Raw genomic sequence first — 25,914 nt, 5'->3', positions numbered from 1 at the left:
TAGCTTCTAGCCTCATGATTGTAACATACAAGAGACAACAGCTCAAAGTTACAACGCCTGGAATTGGGGATATTAGAATGGATTATCAATTGAATATAGGAGAAATAAATGGGTTTTTATAGTGTTTACATTTGTAAATAGTGGGGTGCCACAAGGATCAATCCTTCAGCCTCTGCTATTTACAATCTACAATAATGTTATGGATGGGAAGAGCAAATGTACAATGATCTGAGATTACTGATAATACAAAGCTAAAGGCAAGGTGGTGATATAGTGGTAATGCCACTGGACTAGTAATCCAAGGATCCAGGTGAATTCTGAGGATACGTAGTCAAATTCGACCCAGCAAATGGTGAAAATTAAATTCAAAATTAATAATACATCTGGAATTGAAAGCTAGTATCAGTAATTGATCATGAAACCATCAGTGATCATCATAAAAACCCATCTGGTTCACTGATGAATGAAGTCCTTACCCACTCCAGCCTACGTGACTCCAGACTCTCAGGAATGTGATTGACTCAGCTACCCTCCGAAATGTCAACTCAGTTCAAGGGTAAGTAGGGACAGCCAACAAATGTCAGCCTTGTCAATGATGCCCACATCCCATGAAAGAATAAATAATGTAATCTGTGAACAAGGAGTAAAGAGGCTGAGAAAAGAAATAGATTGATTAAGGAATTGGACAGACCTGTGAAAATGTGACACTTTCCCACTTTGGTAGGATCAATCAAGTAGTATTACATGGTTTCCTGGGTGTTTTTTGGTGGGGGATGGGTGGGGAGAAATGGTCTCATAAGGAGACATCTGCTTCAACCTTATCAGCAACACACTGTGCTTGCCACTGAACACGGTGGCTACCAGAGTAAGTCAGAGGTCAAGAATATCGCAGCAAGTAACTCACCTCCTGACTCCCCAGAGTCTATCCCCCATCCACTAGGCACAAGTCAGGAGTGTGATGGAATACTCCCCAATTACCTGGGTGTGGGCAGCTCCAACATCACTCAAGAAGCTTGACACCATCCAGGACAAAACAGTGGCACCACGTTCACTCCTTCTGCCACAGATGCTAGGTAGCAGCAGTGTGTGCCATTTACAAGATGCACTGCTGAAATTCATCAAGACTCCTCAGACAGCACCTTCCAAACACACAATCACTTCCATCTAGAAGAACAAGTGCAGCAACACTATGGGAAAACACCTGCATGTTCTTCTCCAAGCCAAGTGGGCAGTACGGTGGCACAATAGACAATCGGTGCAGGAGTCGGCCATTCTGCCCTTCGAGCCTGCACCACCATTCAATAGAATCATGGCTGATCATCCTTATTCAGTATTCTGTTCCTGCCTTATCTCCATAACCCTTGATTCCACTATCCTTGAGAACTCTATCCAACTCTTTCTTAAACAAATCTAGAGACTGGGCCACACCTGGAGTATTGTGTGCAGTTCTGGTCTCCAAATTTGAGGAAAGACATTCTGGTATCGAAGGAGTGGAGCGTAGGTTCACAAGGTCAATTCCTGGATTGGCGGGATTACCTTACACTGAAAGACTGGAGCGACTGGGCTTGTATACCCTTGAGTTTAGAAGACTGAGAGGGGATCTGATTGAGACATATAAGATTATTAAAGGATTGGACACTCTGGCAGCAGGAAACATGTTTCCTCTGATGGTGAGTGCCGAACCAGGGATACAGCTTAAAAATACGGGGTAGACCATTTAGGACAGAGATGAAGAGAACCTTCTTCACCCAGAGAGTGGTGGGTGTGTGGAATGCTCTTCCCCAGAGGGCGGTGGAGGTCTCACCAGGGCCCTGTACAGCTGCAGAAGAACCTCTTTGCTTCTATACTCAATCCCTCTTGTTATGAAGGCCAGCATGCTATTAGCCTTCTTCACTACCTGATGTACCTGCTTGCTTACCTTCATTGACTGGTGTACAAGAACACCCAGATCTCTCTATACTGCCCCTTTACCTAAATTGATTCCATTTAGGTAGTAGTCTACCTTCCTGTTCTTGCCACCAAAGTGGATAACCATACATTTATCCACATTAAACTGCATCTGCCATGCATCTGACCACTCACCTAACCTGTCCAGGTCACCCTGTAATCTCCTAACATCCTCCTCACATTTTACCCTGCCACCCAGCTTAGGGTCATCAGCAAATTTGCTAGTGTTATTACTAATACCATCTTCTATATCATTAATATATATTGTAAAAAGCTGCGGTACCCCACTGGTCACTGCTTGCCATTCCGAAATGGAGCCGTTTATCACTACTCTTTGTTTCCTATCAGCCAACCAACTTTCAATCCAAGTTAGTACTTTGCCCCCAGTACCATGCGCCCTAATTTTGCTCACTAACCTCCTATGTGGGACTTTATCAAAAGCTTTCTGAAAGTCCAGGTACACTACATCTACTGGATCTCCCTCGCCCATCTTCAGAGTTACATCCTCAAAAGATTCCAGAAGATTAGTCAAGCATGATTTCCCCTTCATAAATCCATGCTGACTCTGTCCTATCCTGTTACTACTATCCAGAGGTGTCGTAATTTCATCCTTTATAATAGACTCCAGCATCCTTCCCACCACTGAGGTCAAACTAACTGGTCTATAATTTCCTGCTTTCTCTCTCGCTCCTTTCTTAAAGAGTGGTATAACATTAGCCACCCTCCAATCCGCAGGAACTGATCCTGAATCTATCGAACACTGGAAAACAATCACCAATGCATCCACGATTTCTTGAGCCACTTCTTTCAGTACCCTGGGATGTAGACCATCAGGCCCCGGGGACTTATCAACCTTCAGACCTAACAGTCTCTCCAACACCAATTCCTGGCAAATATAAATTCCCTTCAGTTCAGATCCTTCAGCCACTGTTACCTCAGGGAGATTGCTTGTGTCTTCCCCAGTGAACACAGATCTCAAGTACCAATTCAATTCTTCTGCCACTTCTTTGTCCCCCATAATATATTCCCCTGTTTCTGTCTTCAAGAGCCCAATTTTAGTCTTAACCATTTTTTTGCCTTTCACATACCTAAAAAAGCTTTTACTATCCTCCTTTATATTTTTGGCCAGTTTACCTTCGTACCTCATTTTTTCTCTGCGTATTTCCTTCTTAGTAATCCTCTGTTGTTCTCGAAAAGCTTCCCAGTCCTCCATTTTCCCACTTATCTTTGCTATTTTATACTTTTTCTCTTTTAACTTTATATGTTTCTTAACTTCCCTCGTCAGCCACAGCCACCCATGCCTCCTCCTAGGATCTTTCTTCCTTTTTGGAATGAACGGATCCTGCATCTTCTGCATTATACCCAGAAATATCTGCCATTGTTCCTCCACTGTCATCCCTGCTAAGGTATTGCACCATTGAACTTTGGCCAGCTCCTCCCTCATAGCTCCATAGTTCCCTTTATTCAACAGAAATATTGTCACTTCCGATTGTACCCTCTCCCTCTCAAATTGCAGATTGAAGCTTATTGTATTATGGTCACTACTTCCCAATGGCTCCTTCACTTAGAGGTTCCTGACCAATTCTGGTTCGTTGCACAACACCAGATCCAGAATTGCCTTCTCCCTGGTAGGCTCCAGCACCAGCTGTTCTAAGAGTCCATTTCGGAGGCACTCCACAAAGTCTCTTTCTTGAGGTCCAATACCATCCTGATTCTCCCAGTCTATCTGCCTGTTGAAATCCCCCATAACACGCCAATTTCAGCTCCTGATTCAACTTGTATCAGACATCCAGACCACTGTTTGGGGGCCTGTAGATAACTCCCAAGAGAGTCTTTTTACCCTTAGAATTTCTCAGCTCTATCCACACTGACTCTACATCCCCTAATTCTAGGTCCTGAAGGGACTGAATATCATCCCTTACCAACATGGCCACCCCACCCCCTCTGCCCGTCAGTCTGTCCTTACGATAGCACGTGTAGCCTTGAATATTCATTTCCCAGACCCTGTCCACTTGAAGCCACGTCTCCGTTATCCCCACAATATCATATCTGCCAATTTTCAAAAGAGCCTCAAGCTCATCCATCTTATTTTTTATTTCTAATGCCTCACAGCACCAGAGACCTGGGTTCAATTCCTGCCTCAGGCGACTGACTGTGTGGAGTTTGCACATTCTCCCAGTGTCTGCGTGGGTTTCCTCCGGGTGCTCCGGTTTCCTCCCACAGTCAAAAGATGTACAGGTCAGGTGAATTGGCAATGCTAAATTGCCTGTAGTGTTAGCTAAGGGGTAAATGTAGGGGCATGGGTGGGTTGCGCTTCGGCGGGTCAGTGTGAACTTGTTGGGCCGAAGGGCCCGTTTCCACACTAAGTAATCTAATCCACTCACCGTCCTATTTGGGAATTTATCACTATTCCTTCACTGGGTCAAAATCCTAGAATTCTCTCCCTAAGGGCATTGCAGGTCTACCTACAGCATTTGGATTTCATCGGTTCAAGATGACAGCTCACCATCACATTCTCAAGGGCAGCTGTTGGTGGGTAATTAATCTGACCGACCACATCCTATGACCAAAGAAAAAGTCTGGATTTAAGAAAAATGAAATGTTTTGATTAAAATGGGCACAATTCTGACAGGGGAGCTGCCCAGAGCCTTTCCCCTGTCTGAAGCATCACGAACTAGAGGTCCTGCTTAGATAATGCTAAAAGGTCAATTGTTTAAAGAGGAGAAATTTGTTCAGGGAGATGTGGATGTTTGGGACCCCCTATCAAAGAAGACTGGTTGTTCAGTCATTGCATTTGTTCAACACTCAGATTGATAATTTTGTTTTTCAGCTGCAAGAGAGGGGGACATGACAAGATGATGAAGCTAATGTGAAAAACAGCTGTAATCTTACTGATCGCTGGAAAAATCTTGAAGGTATTAATAAATGAATTCCATTCCTTCCTGCTGTTTGTGGTGTACGATTCTCTGAAACTCAAGGAGCAGAAGGAAGCTGAAGTTACCCATTATGACTGAATGAGCATATGAAACACTGCTCACCCTCAACTGACAGTCCTTATCTTTATTGTCATGGAAGTTGCATTTTCCTTCAGAACAGCAGAATTTCTGGAGATCAGCCCACAGTCTGGAAAAAGAAACACGTGAAAAACAAAGTCTAAACATTTAGTCACAGATGCAGTGGGTGTAATAGGGGAGGAGAGAGAGAACATTGAAATGAAATCCACTGTTCCAAGTTTTCCATCACCTGGCTTTTAAAAGGTCTCTGCTGAAGGACTAGTTGATAGTGGCATTGAACAGAGTTTGGGGAGTTGGGGAAGATGCTCCTTTGCTTATACATTTTCTAACTTCTGTCACCCTCCAAAATTCAGTATTTACCTCTCATTAGGGAAAATAAAAGCTGGTAGGCGTTTAAAGAGATATTCTATTCCTGACATTTAGAATACTGTATCCTTGTGAATGAATTGCAATAGTATGCAGGGACAGCAAGTAAACAGGAAAACAAATAGACTAATCAGTTATTGCAAGAGAATTACAGCAGAACTGCAGTTATTCAAATTTTAGAAAATCCAAACAAGATCTCAATTTCCAATAAAGACGTTTCAAAGAGGCAAGTGAATTTGATTTACCTGTACTGAAGAATATGTGAAAACACTGGCAAAAACAAAGAAACAAGCACCTCAAGCAACAGCGAATGGGTTTTTTTTTAAAAAAACGTTAAGGTTAGTTACACAGCTCTTTGCAAAAGGGCTTTATTCCCATCACTTTACTGGGACGTTCATTAAAAAAAAGGTAGAGAAAGTAAACCCATGTGTGAGACAGTGCTGCTGTCTCTCTATCGTGACACTGAGTTCAGCAGAAACTGACAAAAGCTCGTGATTGTAGAAGCTGTTTAATTCTGGGATTTCATACATTTATGCAATGGTAAGGGTTTAGTCCTTCGCAACTTAACTTACAATTTGCAGAATGCAAACATTAGTTTGTTTAAACAGCAGACTCAAAATTAGAGATTGAAACAAATTCTCTGGTAGACACAGCATTAGATCAGTTTGGCTTCCCTTGTTTAAGGTCAAATCGATTATCTGAATAATCAATCATCCAAACGAAATACTGCCTGCCTATCTTGCTCGGATGATTGAGGTTGCTCTGTAAATACAAAAGCATTGATGTTATGTTTCAGTTTCACAGGACTTTGGTGAGTCAACATCTGAGCACTGTGTACACTCTTGGTCTTCTTGTCTAAGGAGGGATGGAATGCATTGGAGGCAGTTTAAAAGTGGTTCGGTGATGACAGTGGTGCTGGGGGAGATGGAGATGGTGCGGGGGGGGGGCGTTCACAAGGCTGAATGAAGGGAGAAAGATGTTTCAGATTGGAGGAAACCAGTTGTGTGAGGGGGCAGCAAGCTGCAGGAAGAAGCTGCCAGCAAAGCTCTGCCTGTGGATCTTGAGAAGGAGGGAGACGGGTTTGAAAGACATGGAGGGAAAAAGAACTGGTTAGTGACATGGAAAGAATGGCTTGATGTTTGACAGTGAGATTGAAGTCTTTGGGTTGGTGGGGGGGGGGGGGGGGGAAGGTAGGAGGAAGCAGAGCTGACCTTCCACCTCCAAGATTAAATGCAGCATAGTGGCTCAGTGGCTAGCACTGTTCACTGTTGCCTCACAGCACCAGACACTTAGGTTCACTTTCAGCCTTGGGTGACTATCTGGTCTGTATGGAGTTTGCACATTCCCCTTGTGTCTGCGTGGGATCCCTCCCAGAGTCCACAGATGTGCAGGTTAGGTAGACTGGCCATGGGAAATTGCCCATAGGGTCCAGGATGTATAGGCTAGGTGGATTAGCCATGATAAATGCAGGGTTATGGGAATAGTGTGGGTCTGGTGTTATGAAGGTGTAGATGTGTACTGTACCTTTGAGAGAGAGTGAGCGAAACTAGCAAGGACTGATTGAAAGCACAGTGTGCTGACCAATTTAAAATGCAACATTTGGTTGAAACAAACAGCTGGAGTTGTGTTGCCATAAAACAAAAATAAATTCAAATCTGGCCACTTCAAATTATGCCCCAGATACCAAAATCCAATCAAATTTGAATTTTACTGTTTGGGAGGGCATCAAACCAACGAAATGATCCGATGTTTTGGGGTATAAAATTGGACATTTTGAACAGTTGGGGGAGAACTGCAAATTGCACCAAATACAGACTCCTAGCCAACTCGCTCTCTGAGAGATAGCTGTCCAGAAGAAAAGTTGTGCAGCAGAGGACCGAAAAGAAAATGACCGAGGAGAATTGACAAAGCTGGCTGGTTTTGAAAACATGATAATTTTTTTTTGTAAACCTTAATTGGGTTTTTAAAAATAAATAAAAAAAATTAGACCAGTATTGTAGAATGGGAGGTAAACGATAGGTTTAAGAGAAAGGAGTTGTAAATAGTTGTTGTTTTAATGTTCTCTTTTGGACTTAGAGAATAAAATTGTTACTTTTTACTTTAAATAGTGAGATCTGGGACAGTTCTTTGTGTCTCAAAAATTTAACAGATTCCGGCGGGAGGTGAGCTTCTGTGTGCTGGGTTTAAAATGGCAGAGGGGTTTACCCCTTGTTGTAACACTGGGTGGGTTGCTCTTTGGAGGGTTGGTGTGCACTCAATGGGCTGAATGACCTGAGGGATTTTATGATGATTCTATGAAATAACTGCAAACATCAAATTGCAGCATATGTTAGTAACAATGTTAGGCTTGGAGTGTTGAGAATGGAGTGCAACAAGTTCCCAGTTTCCTTAGCTCCATGAAGGGTCAGCTCTGAAACATAACAGTTTCTTACATCAGTGATGGTCAAATTATTGGAGAGGATTCTGAGAGACAGGATTTATGATTTGAGGGGGCAGGTAATGCCTCAAGTCTTGTTGAATTCTTTGAAGATGTGACAAAACACATTGATTAAAAAGGTAGGGAAGTGGATATGGTGTATATGGACGTTAGCAAGGCATTTGATAAGGTTCCCTGTTGTAGGCTCATTCAGAAAGTAAGTCATTGGATACAGGGTAACCCGGCGTTCTGGATACAGAATTAGCTGAGCCATGGAAGACAGAAGGTAGGAGTACATGAAAAGCATTCAGCCTGGAGCACGGTGACCAGTGGTGTTCCACAGAGCTCTGTTCTGGGACTGCTGCTCTTTGTGATTTTTATAAATTATTTGGATGAGGAAGGGGAAGGGTGGGTTAGTAGGTTTGCCAATGACAAAGGTAGTGTGAAGAGCTGTTGTAGGTTGCAACGGGACATCGACAGGAAGCAGTGCTGGGCTGAGAAGTGGCAGATGGAGTTCAACCTGGAAAAGTGTGAAGTGATTCATTTGGAAGGTCGGATTCGAATGCAGATTACAGGGTTAAAGGCAGGATTCTTGGCAGTGTGGAGGAACAGAGGAACCTTGGGATCCACGTTCCCTTAAAAGTTGCCACCCAAGTTGGTGGCAACCCAAGATTGTTGAAAAGGCATTATGGTGCATTGGCTTTCATGAGCAGGGAGATTGAGTTTAAGAGCTGAGAGGTTATATTGCAGCTCTGTAAACCCCTGGTTAGACCACACTTGGAATATTGTGTTCAGTTCTGGCGGCCTCATCATCAGGAGGATGTGGAAACTTTAGAGAGGATGTAGAAATTTACCAGGATGCTGCCTGGAGTGGAGGTTGAGGGAGCTAGGACTTTTCTCATTCAAGCAAAGAAGAATGAGTGGTGACTTGATAGAGATATACAAGATGATGAGAGGCAGAAACAGAATGGATAGCCAGAGACTTTTCCCTGGGGTGGAAATGGCCATCACAAGGGCTCATAATTTTGAGGTGATTGGAGGAAGGTTTAGTGGAGATGTCAGTGGTAGTTTTTTACAGAGTGGTGGGTGCATGGAATACACCGCCACTTAGATACATTTAAGTGACTCTTGGATAGGCACTTGGATAATAGTAAAATGTAGGGTATGTAGGTCAGTTTAATCCTTGATTAGGATAAAAGTTGGCACAAGATTGAGGGTCGAAGGGCCTGTACTGTACCATTCGATGTTCTTTCTCTCTATAGATGTTGTCAGCCAATGCACAATAGCCCAAACCAATAGAAGGCAACATTTAAACAAGACCTGCATTTCAAAAGCTGCAGGACATTTGGTAAACCGTGCCCCCCCTGGTGCCCTGAACTCTCAACAGCAGCAAAACCACATAGCTCAAGGCTCAAAATCAGAGTTGTTCCTACTTACGTGGATCTCAACAGCCCATGGTAGAAAGCAAAGTAAACCAAAGAGTTGTCATTATACTCCCAGCTTGATAATCCATTTCCAACAGCCATTCCCTGAAAAAGCAATATTAATATTACGATGCAACAAAAGGACTGGGAGATCTGTTAGTCCCCATTCTATTCAATCATAACCAATCCTCTCTAAAACCACGTACTCACCTTTACTCGATACGCTCTGCATCCTTAACTAACATCTCAACAGCCATAGCCTCTAACGGAGAATGTTCCAGATTTCCACTGCCTTCAGGTCAGATGAAGGCTTCATACAGGGCGAACGAACTCTTTGGTTCATTCCCCTACAACAGCGAATAGTTTTTCTGCATCTCTTCTACCCAATCCTGTTAAATGCATTGACTTGGCTGCCCTGAAAACATCATCAAATCCAAGCGGATTTAGAAAGCCACTGTTCACAATTGGAGCCATGCCCGATAATCTGACCCACTAGCACAACAAACCAGGAGACAGTGAGGTTTGCAGATGCTGGAGATCAGAGTTAAGTGTGTTGCTGGAAAAGCACAACAGGTCAGGCAGCATCCGAGGAGTGGGAGAATCGATATTTCGGGCTGGAGCCCTTCATCAGGACATTAAAGCACACAGGCCAGCTATTTGCATGGAGAGTTGGTCTGGATGAGAGAACCAAGACAACTTCCACTCTCACAGTTATTGGATAGTGGAGAAATGCCCTGAAGGATTGAGCCCAGATTACGGTTGAATTGAGGCAATGAGGAAATGAAATGCAGAATTTAATCAGATTTGTTCTTCAGATGAAACTACACTGAGAAAGCAGCATTGATTGCCTTTAGGATATTATAGAGTTGTAGGGTCTTTTTCTGTGCTGTAGAACTCTTTGGCTAATTGAGTCTGTGCCAGTCAAAAACAATTCTAAATTTTATTATTCTAAATTTTCCAGCACTTGGCAACACGAGTGCACATTTAAACGCTAGGAGCATTCACCTTGTGGTGTGGGACTGGAGTCACATGTAAACCAGACCAGCTGTAAGGAGCAGACTTATTCCCTGAAGGAGATTATTTCATAACAACCCAAGAGCTTGTTTCCACTCCATAAATTCACCCTCACAACTGGTCATGGCAGAATTGTAATCTGGTTGCTGGTCTGATGCCAATAATTACTAAACCCCTGTATCCTCCAGTAAAACACAATGTACAATCACAATGAAGGAAAACTCTTGGAAATCACCTTCACCAGACGGAGTCAGGATGATAATAAATGCTGGCCTGGACTCCTATGATCCCACACCAAACAATTGTGGTATTTCCTCAAGTGAAACAAAAAAAAAAGACTGAATGCTTTTGATTTCAGGATGTTCCAAAGTGCTTTTGAGATGTAGTTACTTTTGTTCTCGTGCAATCCAGTGTTATAAGAAAATTCATCATAGATGTAATCATCAGAATCCCTACTGTGTGGGAACAGGCCATTCGGCCCAATACGTCCACACTTACCCTCCGAACAGTAACCCACTCAGACCCATCCCCATACACTATTACTGTACATTTACCCCTGACTGATTGCTCAATAGCTGCGCTACTTAAACTGATGGGACAGGAATCACAGTACAGCCAATTCAGGCAAGGACGTTCGCATTCTACAAACAGTCTAAATTCTTCAATCACATTAAAAAAGAATGAGTGTTGAAGAAACACGCATTATAGCAGAACCATCTGTATAGTAACTGTTGTAATGTAGGAAATAGGCAGTCCAAAAATGCACAGCAAGATCCCACAAACAGCAACAAGCAGAGAGCCTGTTTTTAAATAGTGACGGTAGTTGGAGGTAAACATTGGCTTTTGAAAACTCAAAAGAATTTTTTTTGAAACAGTGTTGAATTCTGACATTTTACCAACAAAGGATACTCCCATCAGGATGTTGACACACCCCACTTCCCCTATTCGGATTTTAAAAAAAAACACCAAACACTGCACATGGAGCCATTTCCAGAGACAAAACGAGTCACTAACATGCGGCATTGACTGGGATTCCCAACCTCCCTGCAGCCCCCTCCACTGTTCCTGCCGACTTGAAACCATCTGGCATTTTCTTTATGATTTTTCATCGTAACTCCCCACCTGAAAACGGATGCTGCTGTCTGTGATAACACGCTCTGCCAGTGTTGGCACGTAGATCCCTCCATAGCTCTCCCCTGTGATGTAGAAACTATTCTTGCTGTATTCAGGGAACAGACGGAAGAAATCCTTCAGAGCCAGGTAGTTATTGAATGAAACCTGAAAGAGGAGAAACATGGTGGGGAGATAGAGAGAGAAATACAACGTCCCATCAGTACAGATAGAGGATTTATTTGGGTCCACATTAAACATGATGTAAGGCAGAACTCAACCAGTCTTATTGTGACCCCTCTCTTGGGACTGCAAGACACCGAGATCCCCCAACCCACGGCAGGAGATGGGTCAAGGGGCCAGGAGAAACACCTGTAGGTGGTGGGGAAGGGGGGAGACACCTGTAGGCAGTGGGGGGTGGTGGTGGTGGTTGGGAGTGGGGGCAGGGGAAAATGCCTTTCAAAGGCAGGGCATAAGGGAGGGGAATCTGTCAGTGGTGAGGGGGTGAGGGGGAGTACGGTATATTTAACTGATTGGACTTTTAATGTATGCAGCTACCTCCCATTAGTTTCTCTTGTGGACAGGTTCTGGCCTATTATGTCAGGCAATGAGGCCTCAGACATTGGTTAAAGGATGTGCAGGATTTTGAAAAACCTGGAGGTTGTGGACAGTTAGAGCTGGAGCCACATTGCAAACAGACGTCACTACATCGGAGTGTGATGATCCCAGAGAGGGTCACAACTTACACTCTGGGAAACCTTGGTGTAAAAATAAACAGGCCCAGCATAACTGAAAATGACAGCACTTGTAAATTACCCCATGATAAACTTTGTGACTTGAATGAACATGGGAAAGAAATTATTATTTATTTCTACACCAGGATAAAGGCAGCACAGTGGTTAACACTGCTGGCTCAAAGTGTCAGGGACCAGGGTTTGATTCAACCCTCAGGCGACTGTGTGGAGTTTGCACATTGGCCCTATGTCTGCGTGAGCTTTCTTTGGGTGGTCAGATTTCCTCCCGCAGTCAAAGATGTGCAGGTTAAATGGACTGGCCATGCCAAAGGTGTAGAGGGATGTGCAGGCTATGTGGATCAGCCATGGGAAATACAGAGCTGGGGGTAGGTCTCTGTAGGATGGTCTTCAGAGGGTCAGTGTGCACTCAATCTGCCAAATGTCTTGCTTCCACGCTGTAGTGTGGACAGCTGCAAAGACCGTCAATTCAAGTTCAGTGGGGAATTAAGATTCCTAGTTTTAAAGTCTAATCCAATAGGCTTCATCCATTTACTCTGGATGAATTGTAGTGGTCAGGTAAGAGATTTAGGTAAAAATCACAGAAGAACTATTGAGAGATTGAGAGATACCAGCTTGAAAGATTGGGGACCAGGGTGAGGCAATTCAACTGTACCAGAGTGTGACTAGACTGGACATTTGATCCATGATCTCCAAGCCTTGTTTGGAACACCAGAAGGTGTTATGAAGGAATTTTTCAGGATTTATATTCTCCTATTGCTCCTGGGATTTGTTTCTTCATGGATAGAAGGGATGTGAGGGGTAGAAGGGTAAGTGGGAGAGGTCTAGTCACATAGCCCACCTGTCAGGAGTGTGCAGCAGACTAGTTAAACAAGATAGCTTCAAACTGCAACCACGTGAAAATAACTTTCAGGTCAGACTGCCTCTTTCCCATTCCCACCTATTGGTAGAGATTGTAACAGGCAAAATGATGGCACCATTGAGTTGCCAACTGTGATGAAATCAATTCCTGGAGACTGTGTCATGGCCAGGCTCCAGTCAGTAGTCATAGAATCCCTATAGTTAGGGAAGAGATTTATAGAGGTTTATAAAATCACGAGAGGCATGGATAGGTGAATATCCTAGGCCTTTTCCTCGGGTCAAGATGTAAAAAGAACACAAGGAGTAACTTTTTCAGGCAGGGAGTGGTGCATGTATGGAACAAGCTGTCAGAGGAAGTGGTGGAGGCTGGTACAATTACAACATTTAAACAGCATCTGGATGGGTATGAGTAGGAAGGGTTGAGGGGAATATGGGCCATATTGCTGGCCAATAGGACTAGGTCAGATTGGGATGTCTGGTTGGCGTGGAGGAGTTGGACTGAAGGGCCTGTTTCCGTACTCTATGACTATGACCCATCAAATCTGTACCAATCCTCTGAAGAACATCTCACTACCCCATAACCTCATTTACTGGCTAATTCACCCCGCTTGCACATCTCTGGATACTAGGGGGCAATTTAGCATGGACATGTACATCTTTGAGTTGTGGGTGGAAACTGGAGCACCTAGAGGAAACCCACACAGACACTGGGAGAATGTTTGTTGAGTTTGTACAATCACCCAAGGCTGGAATCAAACCCGAGTCCCTGCTGCTGAGAGACAGCAGCACTAACCACTGAGCCGCCTAGTTTGACGATAAATTGACAATCTTCCTCCAGCAATCAGAAAGCAAATAACTCAATTCAACTAGACTTTCTCTCTTCCCTCTGCAGGGTGCCAATTTTAAAAATGTTTACGTCTGATAGAGAAGAAATGTTAAAAGAAAGCAGGCCTTTGTTTTATGATTTTTCTCTACTGTTGCACACAACAGTGCTCTGGAGATTCCGCTTCTATTCCTAGAGACCCAGGCCAATCCAGGAGGGTTGCCAACCCTAGTATAACTGAGACAGAAGTGGCAATGGAATGCACTGTGGGAGAACATGAAATTGTTAATTTTGGCAGGACGAACCAAAAAAAACCTAAACCTGACAACACCAGGCTATAGTCCAACAGGTTTATTTGGAAGCACAGCTTTTGGAGCGCTGCTCCTTCATCAGGTGGATGATGAAGATGATGATGAATATCTTAAGGTAGCCTAGACCCTAGCTTTTTCTTATTTTAAAAGGCAGATGTGGCATGATGTGATGCAACTGATCAAACCACTTAAGCAAATCGGAAATGTATTTAAAGACTACAGTCGAAAACAAAAAAACAAGCAGAATTTAAAATAACTCAACTATTAGAAAAATGACCCAATACAGCAACTATTACTAATGAACTGTTCTAATACAGTAACATCCCATAAACACATCCCTTGTCAAAAAAAGGTAAATTCAAACATTCTTAGAGGCAGGAGTGAACAACATCCAAAGAGAGATTTAAAAAAAAAAGAGAGTCAGGAATTCTTTACAGAAGCTTGCATCTCCCTGGAATCACACATCTTGCGACTGCTAAGGCTAAAAATCAAAACTAGAATAAACCTGAACTGGGAGAACTGGCCACATCCCTTCCATTGTTAAACTAGATATTTTGTTACCTCCGTCTTTACGACCTCTCCAACAAAAAAAAAACCCAACGACAAATTAACCTTTTTAAAAAAGTAATAGCATTGTCACAGGGGTCAGAGTGTTTCCTGTATGAATCACAAGAAATTATTATGCAGACACAGCAATTAATGTGATAAGACAGAGCAAATGAAATGTGATAAATTATAACAAGGAGAACAAAATTAAAAAGGAGGGAGATTATGTTCCAGTTATACAGTTTACTTGTACTCTCGCTGTCACATTCCCTCTCATCCTCCCCAACCAGCACACCCTCCCAACAGTCTTACCGCAGTATCATTGGTTTTGTACTGGTGGTCATCAGAATAGGAGAATCCAACCCCTGCTGGCGACTCAAGATACAGCACATTTGCAATCTGTGATGGAAATATGGTTCGTTATACACTGTTAAAGCAGAATAAGTAACCAAGTGAAAGGACAGACTAATGGTTGCACAGTCTAGTCAGTTGACAGAGGAGAACAAGATCCTGGTTAGTGACTATGAGTCAAGAATCATACAGCACAGAAACAGACACTGTGGTCCAACTCATCCACATCAACCAGACATCCCAATCTGAACTAGTCCCATTTACCCTTTAGGTTTACTTTTCCTATTTATGTGCCCATCCAGATGGAATTGTAATTGTACAGACTCCACCACTTCCACTAATAACTCAGTCCACACATGTACCACCCTCTGCGTGAAAAAGTTGATCTTCAGGTCCTTTTAATATCTTTTCCCTCTCACCTTAAACCTATGCCCTCTAATACTGGACTCCCCAAGTCTAGGAAAAGGCCTATGACGATCTTCACCATATCCATGCCCTTCATGATTTTATAAACCTCTTGGCTCAGCCCTCAGTCTCCAATGCTCCAGGAAAAAAAAAAACAGCCTATTCAGCCTCTCCCTTTAGGTCAAACCCTCCAGTCCAATCGACGTCCTTGTAAGTTTTTTTCTGAATCTTTTCGCAAGTTTTACAACATCCTTCCTTATAGGAGAATGACCAGAATTGTAGGCAGTATTCCAAAAGTGGCCGTACCAATGTCTTGTGCAGCCACATGATATCCTAACTCCTATCCCCAATGTTGTGACTCATGAAGGTAAGAGCTGAAAATGTGTTGCTGGAAAAGCACAGCAGGTCAGGCAGCATCCAAGGAGCAGGAGAGTCGACGTTTTGGGCATGAGCCCTTCTTCAGGAATTTAATGAAGATGAACATGGCAAACACCTTCTTCACCACTACCCCGCTGAGACTCCACTTTCAAGGAACTATGCACCTTACTGCCCTTAGACACTTCTACAGATTCACCCAATCCTAACTGTTTATAGCTGACATAAGCCTCTTCCTTTTTTGTTGACCAGAGCCTCAATTTCTCTCGTCATCTAGCATTCCCTACACCTACCAGGCTTGCCCTTCACCTTAACAGGGTGATAGTATCTCGGAACTCATTATCTCATTCTTAAAGGCTTTCCAACCATCCCTGTGAACAGCCTCACCCAATCAACTTTTAAAAGGTGCTGTCTAATACCATCAAAATTGGCCTTCCTCTCATTTAGAAAATCCGCATGTTTCTAAGTGCCCCAGTCAGAAAATTCTCTTTTCCAATTTCCACTGGATAGAATTCATATGTCAGTCAATGGGTAAACCAATAGTTACTAGAGTTCAGTGTGGGAAAGCAGGAAATTCTCTCCTCAGGATCTAAGGTAAGTCAATCTGAGCACTTTATAAACAAAGTATCAGAGAGCAAGGTTATGGGAAGGCAAATTGGTTGGAGTGTCCAAATATCATTGAAAATTAATAAACATGAACCAAAACTAATCAAAGATTTCTCTGTCATTGAATCCAATCCTCTTGAAATAAAAGCCAAAGAAGCGGAAATTGTCCTTAATTTGCCTTGTACAGATTGTGTCTAGAAATATAATGTTCAGATTTGGACACAGCTCCTCAGAAAAAAAAGGATATTTTCACTGAGAAGGGGATTATCCACAAATACATCGAAGCTCAGTGGTGAGTACAGTGGAGTTTTCTATGTTTCTTTACAGAAAGAGATAAATTTCTAGTTGCTAATAATAGCAAGGAATATAGGGATAGTGAGGCAACAGATCGCTGAGGTACATGGTCAGACGTGATCCCCCTGGAGGGACCTTAATGACCTTCTCCAGCTCCTCAGTGATACTGGGGCCAAAGGGATGAAGTTATATGGATATCTTGCAGAAAACTTCCTCATTCCTTTGCGTTTCAGGGGAGAAGCAGAAGAGAGAGACAAAAGCTCATTAAAAACCAATTAAAAGGACAGCAAAAAGAAAACTTGCAATGGAAAAGAATACATACCAGATTCCAGGAATAAGGATTATATTGAAGTGTCTTCCCATCTGGTTGGATCTACAAAGTAAACAATATTGAATCAGTTTATTCAGTACTGAGGGCAATGGTGGGATTGAGCAGTGGTTTGCCAATATTAGCTGAAAGATATCTTTTCAAATGGATCCATAGTCATAGACCTAGTTACATGTTAAACACCTGGCACATTTACATAAAGATCACCAGTATCCTGTTAGAGGAACTTGCAATGTCATTGTGTCAGGGTACAGAGAACATCAATGTGATCAATGAGGTGAAAACCTTTTCCTTTCCTCAGTTGGAAAGTTCAGCAGCTTCACAACAGGCCCCCGCCTGCTCTTTAAAACATAAAAAAAAAGAGAGCACGCTGGAGAAACTCACTCAGCAGGGTTTGGGCAGCGTCTGCAGAGGGAAAGATTTCAAAGATTTGTGAATCTTTGGGGACTACAAATGCCCCATGGTTGAGTATATTCTAGGTGAAGAATTTCTAATCTCTCAGCCAATAAAGAAAGGGGACCCAAGACAGATCAAATGATGAGCTAAAGTTGTACTGATCAGTACAGCAGGCGAGGGCCTGATTGCTCGATTCCTGCTCCTGTTTCATAGAATCATAAAGTCACAGATGTACAGCATGGAAACAGACCCTTCGGTCTAACCTGTCCATGCTGACCAGATATCCCAACCCAATCTAGTCCCACCTCACAGCACCCGGCCCATATCCCTCCAAATCCTTCCTAATCATATACCCATCCAAATACCTTTTAAATGTTGCCAGCCTCCACCACTTCCTCTGGCAACTCATTCCATACACGTACCACCCTCTGTGTGAAAACGTTGCCCTTTAGGTCTCTTTATATCTTTCCCGTCTCACCCTAAACCTATACCCTCTAGTTCTGGACTCCCCGACCCCAGGGAAAAGACTTTGTCTATTTATCCTATCCATTTTCTCTCTATATTTGGGACTTTGCACAGGTCAGTATTGCTTGAACTCCACCCTAAACCATTCCAGTGCACCCATCGCTAAGTTAGAGTCAGAGATATACAGCACAGAAACAAACCCTTGGGTCCAACTTGTCCATGCCGACCAGATATCCCAAACTAATCCCGTTCCATTTGCCAGCACCCAGCCCTTATCCCTCCAAACCCTTCCTATTCATATATATCCATCCAGATGCCTTTTAAATGCTGTAATTATACCAGCCTCCACCACTTCCTCTGGCAGCTCATTCCATAAATGTACCACCCACTGCATGAAAAAAATTGCCCCTCAGGTCCCTTTTAAAATGTTTCCCCCTCAGCCTAAACCTAAGCTCAGTAGTTCTGGACTCCCCCATCCCGGGGAAAAGACTTGTCTATTTATCTTATCCATGTCTCTCATGATTTTATAAACCTTTATAAAGGTCACCCCTCAGCCTCTAATGCTCCAGGGAAAACAGCTCCAGCCTGTTCAGCCTCTCCCTAGAGCTCCAATCCTGGCAACATCAAGACAGATCAAATGAACCCTTTCAAGTTTCACAACAGCCTTCCAAAAGGAGGGAGACCAGAACCACACACACTGTTCCAAAAGTGGCCTAACCAATGTCTTGTACAGCCAGAGCATGACTGCCCAACTCCTATACTCAGTGCACTGTCAAATAATGGAAAGCATAAAAAAAAACACCACCTTTAATATCCTATCTACTTGTGATTGTACGTTGAAGGAACTATGAATCTGCACTCCAAGGTCTCTTTGTTCAGCAACACTCCCCAGAATCTTACCATTGTGTACAAGTGCATCCCTGATTTACCTTTCCAAAATGCAGTACCTCACATTTATCTAAATTAAACTTCATTCAACATTCCTCGGCCCATTGGATCATCTGATCAAGATCCTGTTGTACTGAGGTAACCTTCTTCCCTCTCCACTACAGTCCAATTTTGGTGTCATCTGCAAACTTGCTAACTATACCTATGTTCACATCCAAATCAACTACATAAATGAAGAAAAGCAGTGGACCCAGGATCGATCATTGTGGCACACAAGTTGGTCACAGGCCTCCAGTTTGAAAGGCAACTCTCCCTTCATCAGCCTCTTGTCTTCTACCTTCGAGCCAGTTCTTCATCCAAATGGCTAGCTCTCCCTGTATTCCATGAGATCTAACCTTGCTAACCAGTCTACCGTGATGAACCTTGTCATACATCTAACTGAAGTCCATATAGATCACATCCACCACCATGCCCTCCTCAATCCTTTTGTTACTTCACCAAAAACATGCAGATTAGATTCCCTACAGTGTGGAAACAGGCCCTACAGCCCAACAAGTCCACACTGACCCTCCAAAGAACAACCCACACAGGCCCATTCCCCGACATTTACCCCTGACTAATGCATCTACCACTGCGGGCAATTTAGCTCAGCCAATTTACCTGACCTGCACATGTTAGGACTGTGGGAGGAAACTGGAGCACCTGGAGGAAACCCATGCAAACACAGGGAGAATGCGCAAACTCCACACAGACAGTTGCCCAAGGCAGGAATTGAACCCGGGTCACTGAGCCACCATGTCGCCCCTAAGTGAGGCATGATTTTCCATGCACAAAGCCATGTTGACTATCCCTAATCAGTCCTTGCCTTTCCAAATACATGTACATCCTGTCCCTCAGGATTCCCTCCAAAAACCTGCACATCACCGATGTCAGGCTCACTGGTTTATAGTTCCCTGGCTTTTTGTTACCACCACGTTAGCTCAATAGTCGGACTTCCTCTATCTCCACTGAGGCAATAGTCCTTGACAGTTCTTCATCTCGGACAACATCACAGTTACATCAGATCATTATGTAGGATTAGGCCAGTCAGCCTACTCCGCCATTTAATACGATCATGATTGGTCATTTCTGATCCAATTCCGCTTTCCTACCCACTCTCCATAAGCCTTCAATCCATTAATAAATCTATCTCCTCCTTACTGTTACCCAATGTCTTACTTCCCACTGCCACAGGAAAACAGTCAACATAATCAAAGACCCTCCCAGCCCTGTTACACTCACTTCCATTGGGCAGAAAGCTTGAAAACATACCAACTGGTTCAAGAGCAGCTCGCTGTCATGAGACTTGTGAACAGTCCTCTCATATTAGAGGTGACCTTTCTCTGTAACTTTAACACTATATTCTACATTCTGTTCTATTACCCTGATGTGCTAATATAAGGTATGATTTGCCTGGATAGCACCCAAAACAATACTTTTCATTGTATCTCGGTACATGTGACAATAATAAATCAAATCCAATCAAGTCCCAGCATCCACTGCACACTCTAGCAGCGGATCCCACAGATTTACAACCTTTTGAAGGAAGTAATTTCTCATTTGTGTTTTAGGATAAGGGGTAGCAGATTTGAAACAATGCCCTCATTCTAGATTGCCCCCAAATGAGGAAACAACCTATACTGACTCTATCAACCCCCTTTATGATCTTCCATCCCTCAATGAGATCTCCTCTCACTCTTCTAAACTCCACAGAGTGTCGGCCTATCCGTTCAATCTCTCTTCATAAAATAAACCCCTCACCTCTGGAATCAGTCTATAGACCTCTGGTTGGGTTCCATGATTGTTCTGCTGCTGACCTAGTGAGGCTTCAAGAACCTAGCTGATGCTTATCTCATTAACTCCATCTCCCAAACTTCCCTGAGCTTGCAGTGTGGAGACAAATTGGAAATTTGCCAGATGTAACCAGCCCAGCACAGACGAGGGAAATCCACTGACCGACACGAGCTCATTCAGGGTTAACATCTACCTGATCAGCTTATCCCACAGGTTTCGCAGCAGAATCCCAAACTCTTCCCAAATCCATGAATCTTCCATTGGCCCAGCCCCCAAGTCTCTGTTTGCTTACCAAGAAGGGCCCATGTTCATTTAGAAGCCCATCCAAGGAGCTGCAGCCAGGTCCTCCATTCAGCCACAGGACAACAGGATCACTTTCAGGATGGCCCTGAGACTCCACAAACCTGCAGGACAAGAGCCAGTAAATGTTCAGCACAGAGAGACTGGATCACGACACACAACGCAATGGGCTGACAAAGAGGAAAGGCTGAGCCTGGAGTGGGTGAGTGTGGAGCTGGTCCTGAACCAAGTGAGTGATCAAGGCAGGTTAAATGCAATTTTATCTAGTAAACTCTCCAAATTAAAAGTTAGATCGAGTACTTTATATTTTTATGATGAGGATACCATTGTATTTTTTTTCCCAAATAACAAAGCTTATGACATTAACCAACCTTAAAATGAATAAGATTAGTTAGGGACAGCAGTGTAGCTTCTGTCCTGTAACAGCAGATCAGGGGACATTGTGGAAAAACACTGAAATCCTGGGATGACAATTTCAGCAGGAAGTATCCATGTCACAAACATCAGCTCAGAGCTGTTGTGCTGGAATCCAAAGTGCAGACGTGAACCATCAGGAAGTCTTCCCCAGATACCCGTGTTCCAATAATAAGGTTCACAGGGGTCCAGTGTGCTTCGTGTGGTGAGAGAAGTGTCAGACCAATGGGGGATATTGAGAAGTGTTAGGTGGATAAACAAACTTATGGAATTTATACAGACTCTCAGACAGACAGACGAGAAAGAAAGCAAGCAGTCAATTTGCAAATGACATTAAGGTCAGTGGAGTTGTGGACAGTGCAGAAGGATGTCGTAGGTTACAGACCAACATAGATAAGCTGGGCCAAGAGGTGGTAAATGGAGTTTAATGCGGAAAAGTGTGAGGTGATTCACTTTGGAAGGAGTAACAGGAATGCAGCGTATTGGATAAATGGTAGTGTTTTGTGCAGTCCTTACATGGGATTTTGTAGGACAAACACGAAGACAGCCGACGATCTGCATCCATGAACACCAACTAGCCATGAAATGACACGACCAGCTATCCTTAGTAGCCATACATGCAGATGACATGCAACATGACTGGGACAGCACTACTATTATAGGACAAGCCAAACAGAACAGCCAGGGAATTCCTAGAGGCATGGCACTCATCCACAGATTCAATCAATAAGCACATCGACCTGGACCCAATATACCGACCACTGCAACAGACAGCTGGAACTGACAACCGGAAGCGGCAGAGACAAACCACTACAAATGCCGGAGGAAACATCACAGAAGCGCTTCACAGGAGGCTCCCAAGCACCGAGGATGTCACCTAGACAGGCTGAGAGTGGCAGATGGAGTTTAATTCAGATAAATGTGAGGTGCTGCACTTTGGGAAAGCAAATCTTAGCAGGACTTATACACTTAATGGTAAGGTCCTAGGGAGTGTTGCTGAACAAAGAGACCTTGTTCATAGCTCCTTGAAAGTGGAGTCACAGGCAGATAGGACAGTGAAGGCGGCGTTTGGTATGCTTTCCTTTATTGGTCAGAGTATGGAGTACAGGAGTTGGGAGGTCATGTTGCGGCTGTACAGGACATTGGTTAGGCCACTGTTGGAATATTGTGTTCACTTCTGGTCTCCTTCCTATCGAAAAGATGTTGTGAAACTTGAAAGGGTTCAGAGAAAGATTTACAAGGATGTTGCCAGGGTTGGAGGATATGAGCTACAGGGAGAGGCTAAACAGGCTGAGGCTGTTTTCCCTGAAGCATCAGAGGCTGAGGGGTGACCTTATAGAGGTTTACAAAATTATGAGGGGCATGGATAGGATAAATAGACAAAGTCTTTTCACCAGGGTCGGGGAGTCCAGAACTAGAGGGCATAGGTTTAGGGTGAGAGGGGAAGGATATAAAAGAGACCTACGGGGCAACTTTTTCACACAGAGGGTGGCACGGGTATGGAATGAGCTGCCAGAGGAAGTGGTGGAGGCTGATACATTTGCAACATTTAAGAGGCATTTGGATGGGTATATGAATAGGAAGGGTTTGGAGGGATATGGGCCAGGTGCTGGCAGGTGGGTCTAGGTTGGTTGGGATATCTGGTCGGCATGGACAGGTTGGATCGAAGGGTCTGTTTCCATGCTGTACATCTCTATGACTAACAGCCAGCATCCCATATCTCTGTAGCTGTCTCTTAGACCTAAAGAATGTGAATCATCGGGTCCTGGGAATTTGCTAGATTTTAGACCCTCTTTCCCTGCTGGTATTAAATTACCAAAATTCCCTCACTCACCTGGTTTACCCTTCATATCTGGTATGTAAATTCAAACATAACAGTACAGCACAATACAGGCCCTTCAGCCCACAATGTTGTGCCAAGCGTTTATCTTAATTTAAGATCAACCTAACCTACACACTCCTCAATTTACTGCCATCCATGTGCTTGTCCAGCAGTCGCTTAGATGTCCCTAATGGCTCTGACTCTACTAGTACTACTGGCAGTACATTCCATGCACCCACCACTCTCTACATATAGAGCCTACCTCTGACATCTCCCCATACCTTCCTCCAATCACCTTAAAATTATGACCCCTTGTGACAGCCATTTCTGTCCTGCAGAAAAGTCTCTAGCTATCTATTCTCTCTATGCCTTTCATTACCTTGTATACCTCCACCGAATCACCTCCCTTCCTCCTTCTCTCCAGTGTGGAAAGCCCTTCCTCAATCAACCTCTCTTCACAAGACAAGCCCTCTAATCCAGGCAGCATCTTGGTAAATCTTCGCTGCACCCTCTCTAATCCTTCCTATGAGGCAGCTAGAACAGGACACAATATTCCAAGTGTGGTTTTATCAAGCTGCAGCAAAACCGCATGGCTCTTAAACACAATCCCGTGTTAATGAAAGCCAAAAACACCATATGCCTTCTTAACAACCTTATCAACTTGGGTGGCAACTTTGAGGGATGTGCGTGTGTGGACCTCAAGATCCCACTGTTTCTCCACACTGCCAAGAATCCTGTCTTTAACCCTGTATTCAGTATTCAAATTCGACCTTCTAAAATGTATCACTTCACATTTATCTAGGTTGAATTCTGTCTGCTGCTTCTCAACCCAGCTCTGCATCCTGTCAATGTCTTGTTGTAGCCTGCAACAGCCCTTTCCACTATATACAACACCACCGACCTTTGAGTTATCAGCAAACATACTAACCCACTCTTCCACTTCCTCATCCAAGTCATTTATAAAAACTACAAAGAGCAGAGGCCCAAGAACAGATCCCTGTGGGACACCACTGGTCACCGACCGTCAGGCAGAAATCTTTCCATCCACTGCCACTCGCTGTCTTCTTTTGGATAGCCAATTCTGTATCCAGACAGCCAAATGTCCCTGTATCCCATACCTCCTAACTTTCTGAATGAGCCTACTGTGGGGAATCTTATTAAATGCTTTACTGAAATCCATATACACCACATCCACCGTTTGACCTTCAACAACTTGTCTCGTCTCATCCTCAAAAAAACTCAATAAGGCTTATGAGGCATGACCTGCCCCTCACAAAGCTATGCTGACTATCTTTAATCAAACTGTTTTTTACAAATGGTCATAAATCATCTCTCTCAGAATCCTTTCCAGTACCTTGTTTTCCACAAACATAAGACTGACTGGTCTGTAATTCCCAGGGGCTTCCCTATTCCCTTTCTTCAACAGAGGAAAAACATTCACATTCCTCCAATCATCCGGTACTACTCCCATGGAGCGTGAGGATGCAAAGATCATCGCCAGAGGTGCAGCAATCTCACTCCTCACTTCACATAGTAACCTTGGATATACCTGGTCCAGCCCTGGGGACTTGTCTATCTTGATGCTTCCCAGAATTTCCAGCACATCCACTTCCTTAATATCAATCTGTTGAAGCCCATTAACCTGGTCCACAGTGTTCTCACTATCAACAACTGTATCCTCTAGCATGCAGACAGACAGAACATTTGTTCAATATCCATCAATTCTTCATTCCCCATGACAATTCATCCTGTCTCCACTTCTAAAAGGACCAATATTTGCCTGTTCTACAATGAGGTACTGAAACTGCTGCAGCGCAGCCTGCTATCTGTAAACAGGGCAGCCACCCCACACTGAAGGAGGAAGTGGATACAAAAATATATAGCTCAACAAATGCCACTAGCATTTAGAAAGTGAATCACTGACCAGTAATGGAGGTGTATGTTTTCAGATACATTCAGGTATCCAGAGTACTGTCTAAAGCTGGGTTGCTTGGCCAGTCCTGGTAGGTAGTTGATCTCATCCTTCGCTGGGGCAGATTCAATAAGAAAGATTTCCAGCAGCACAGCTAACAGCCCAAGCCAAACCATCTGTGTGAAAAAAAAACCAACAGAGCCTTTTTTAAAAATAAAATCACTGAGTTACATAGCCCTTATTTTTCTCCTGGCTCCACAGATATCCCGCAGCTCAGAGTTCACTACCAGGACAACCAGCAGGACTCCCACTCAAAACCTGGGCCGATCGGCCTCCGACAGTTCTGGGATAAGGGAGAGTAGATATGCCCTCAGAGAGACACCGGGAATGTCGGTGTGGGCTCAGCGCCCAAGTCCCTGGGAGTGGGAGGTGGGTTGGGAAGCGGAGCCGTGTTCCCCAAGGGGCCACAGATCCTGCTGCTGCCGGAGGAGGAGAGCTCTGCAGAGCAGGGTCGCCCATACCCGTCCGGTCCGCGGTGCCCTGGGCCAGGCATTACCTGTACACAGTGCCCGGGACAGACAGGGAACTCTCCCTCACACTCAGGGCGATACCTGGACTCCGGTCATGTGGCCGCTGGTCACATGACTCCGCGCTGCGGCAAGGCGGTCACATGACTCAGTGGGGATTGATACAGAGAAGGAAGTCTTCGAGGAGAGACTGAGGACTGCAGATGCTGCAGATCAGAGCTGAAAAATGTGCTGCTGGAAAAGTGCAGCAGGTCAGGCAGCATCCAAGGAGCAGGAGGATCGACGTTTCGGGCATGAGCCTTTCCTCATTCCTGAAGAAGGGCTTATGCCCGAAACGTCGATTCTCCTGCTCCTTGGAAGCTGCCTGACCTGCTGCGCTTTTCCAGCAACACATTTTCAACATAGAAGGAAGTG

At 44.0% G+C, this 25,914-nt stretch overlaps 1 protein-coding gene across 2 annotated transcripts in view; it reads right to left on the bottom strand.

Moving 5' to 3' along the window:
- Window positions 1-25,641, bottom strand: part of ctsa (cathepsin A) — a 48,193-nt gene extending 22,552 nt beyond the window's left edge. For both annotated transcript variants that reach the window (XM_072556835.1, XM_072556836.1), the window contains exons 1-8: window positions 25,530-25,641; window positions 24,986-25,149; window positions 20,818-20,929; window positions 16,938-16,988; window positions 14,897-14,983; window positions 11,304-11,459; window positions 9,181-9,272; window positions 4,986-5,070 (exon numbers count right to left, since the gene is read on the bottom strand). In XM_072556835.1, coding sequence (XP_072412936.1) covers window positions 4,986-5,070; window positions 9,181-9,272; window positions 11,304-11,459; window positions 14,897-14,983; window positions 16,938-16,988; window positions 20,818-20,929; window positions 24,986-25,149 — 747 coding nt within the window. In that variant the 5' untranslated portion in view covers window positions 25,530-25,641. The remainder of the gene's footprint in view (window positions 1-4,985; window positions 5,071-9,180; window positions 9,273-11,303; window positions 11,460-14,896; window positions 14,984-16,937; window positions 16,989-20,817; window positions 20,930-24,985; window positions 25,150-25,529) is intronic.
- Between the last annotated feature and the right edge of the window lie 273 nt (window positions 25,642-25,914).

The sequence above is a fragment of the Chiloscyllium punctatum genome, chromosome 37 (genome assembly GCF_047496795.1).
Source record: "Chiloscyllium punctatum isolate Juve2018m chromosome 37, sChiPun1.3, whole genome shotgun sequence".
Classification (NCBI taxonomy): Eukaryota; Metazoa; Chordata; class Chondrichthyes; order Orectolobiformes; family Hemiscylliidae; genus Chiloscyllium; species Chiloscyllium punctatum.
The sequence above is the reverse complement of the archived record's forward strand: the minus strand, read 5'-3'. Positions and strand labels throughout refer to the sequence as shown.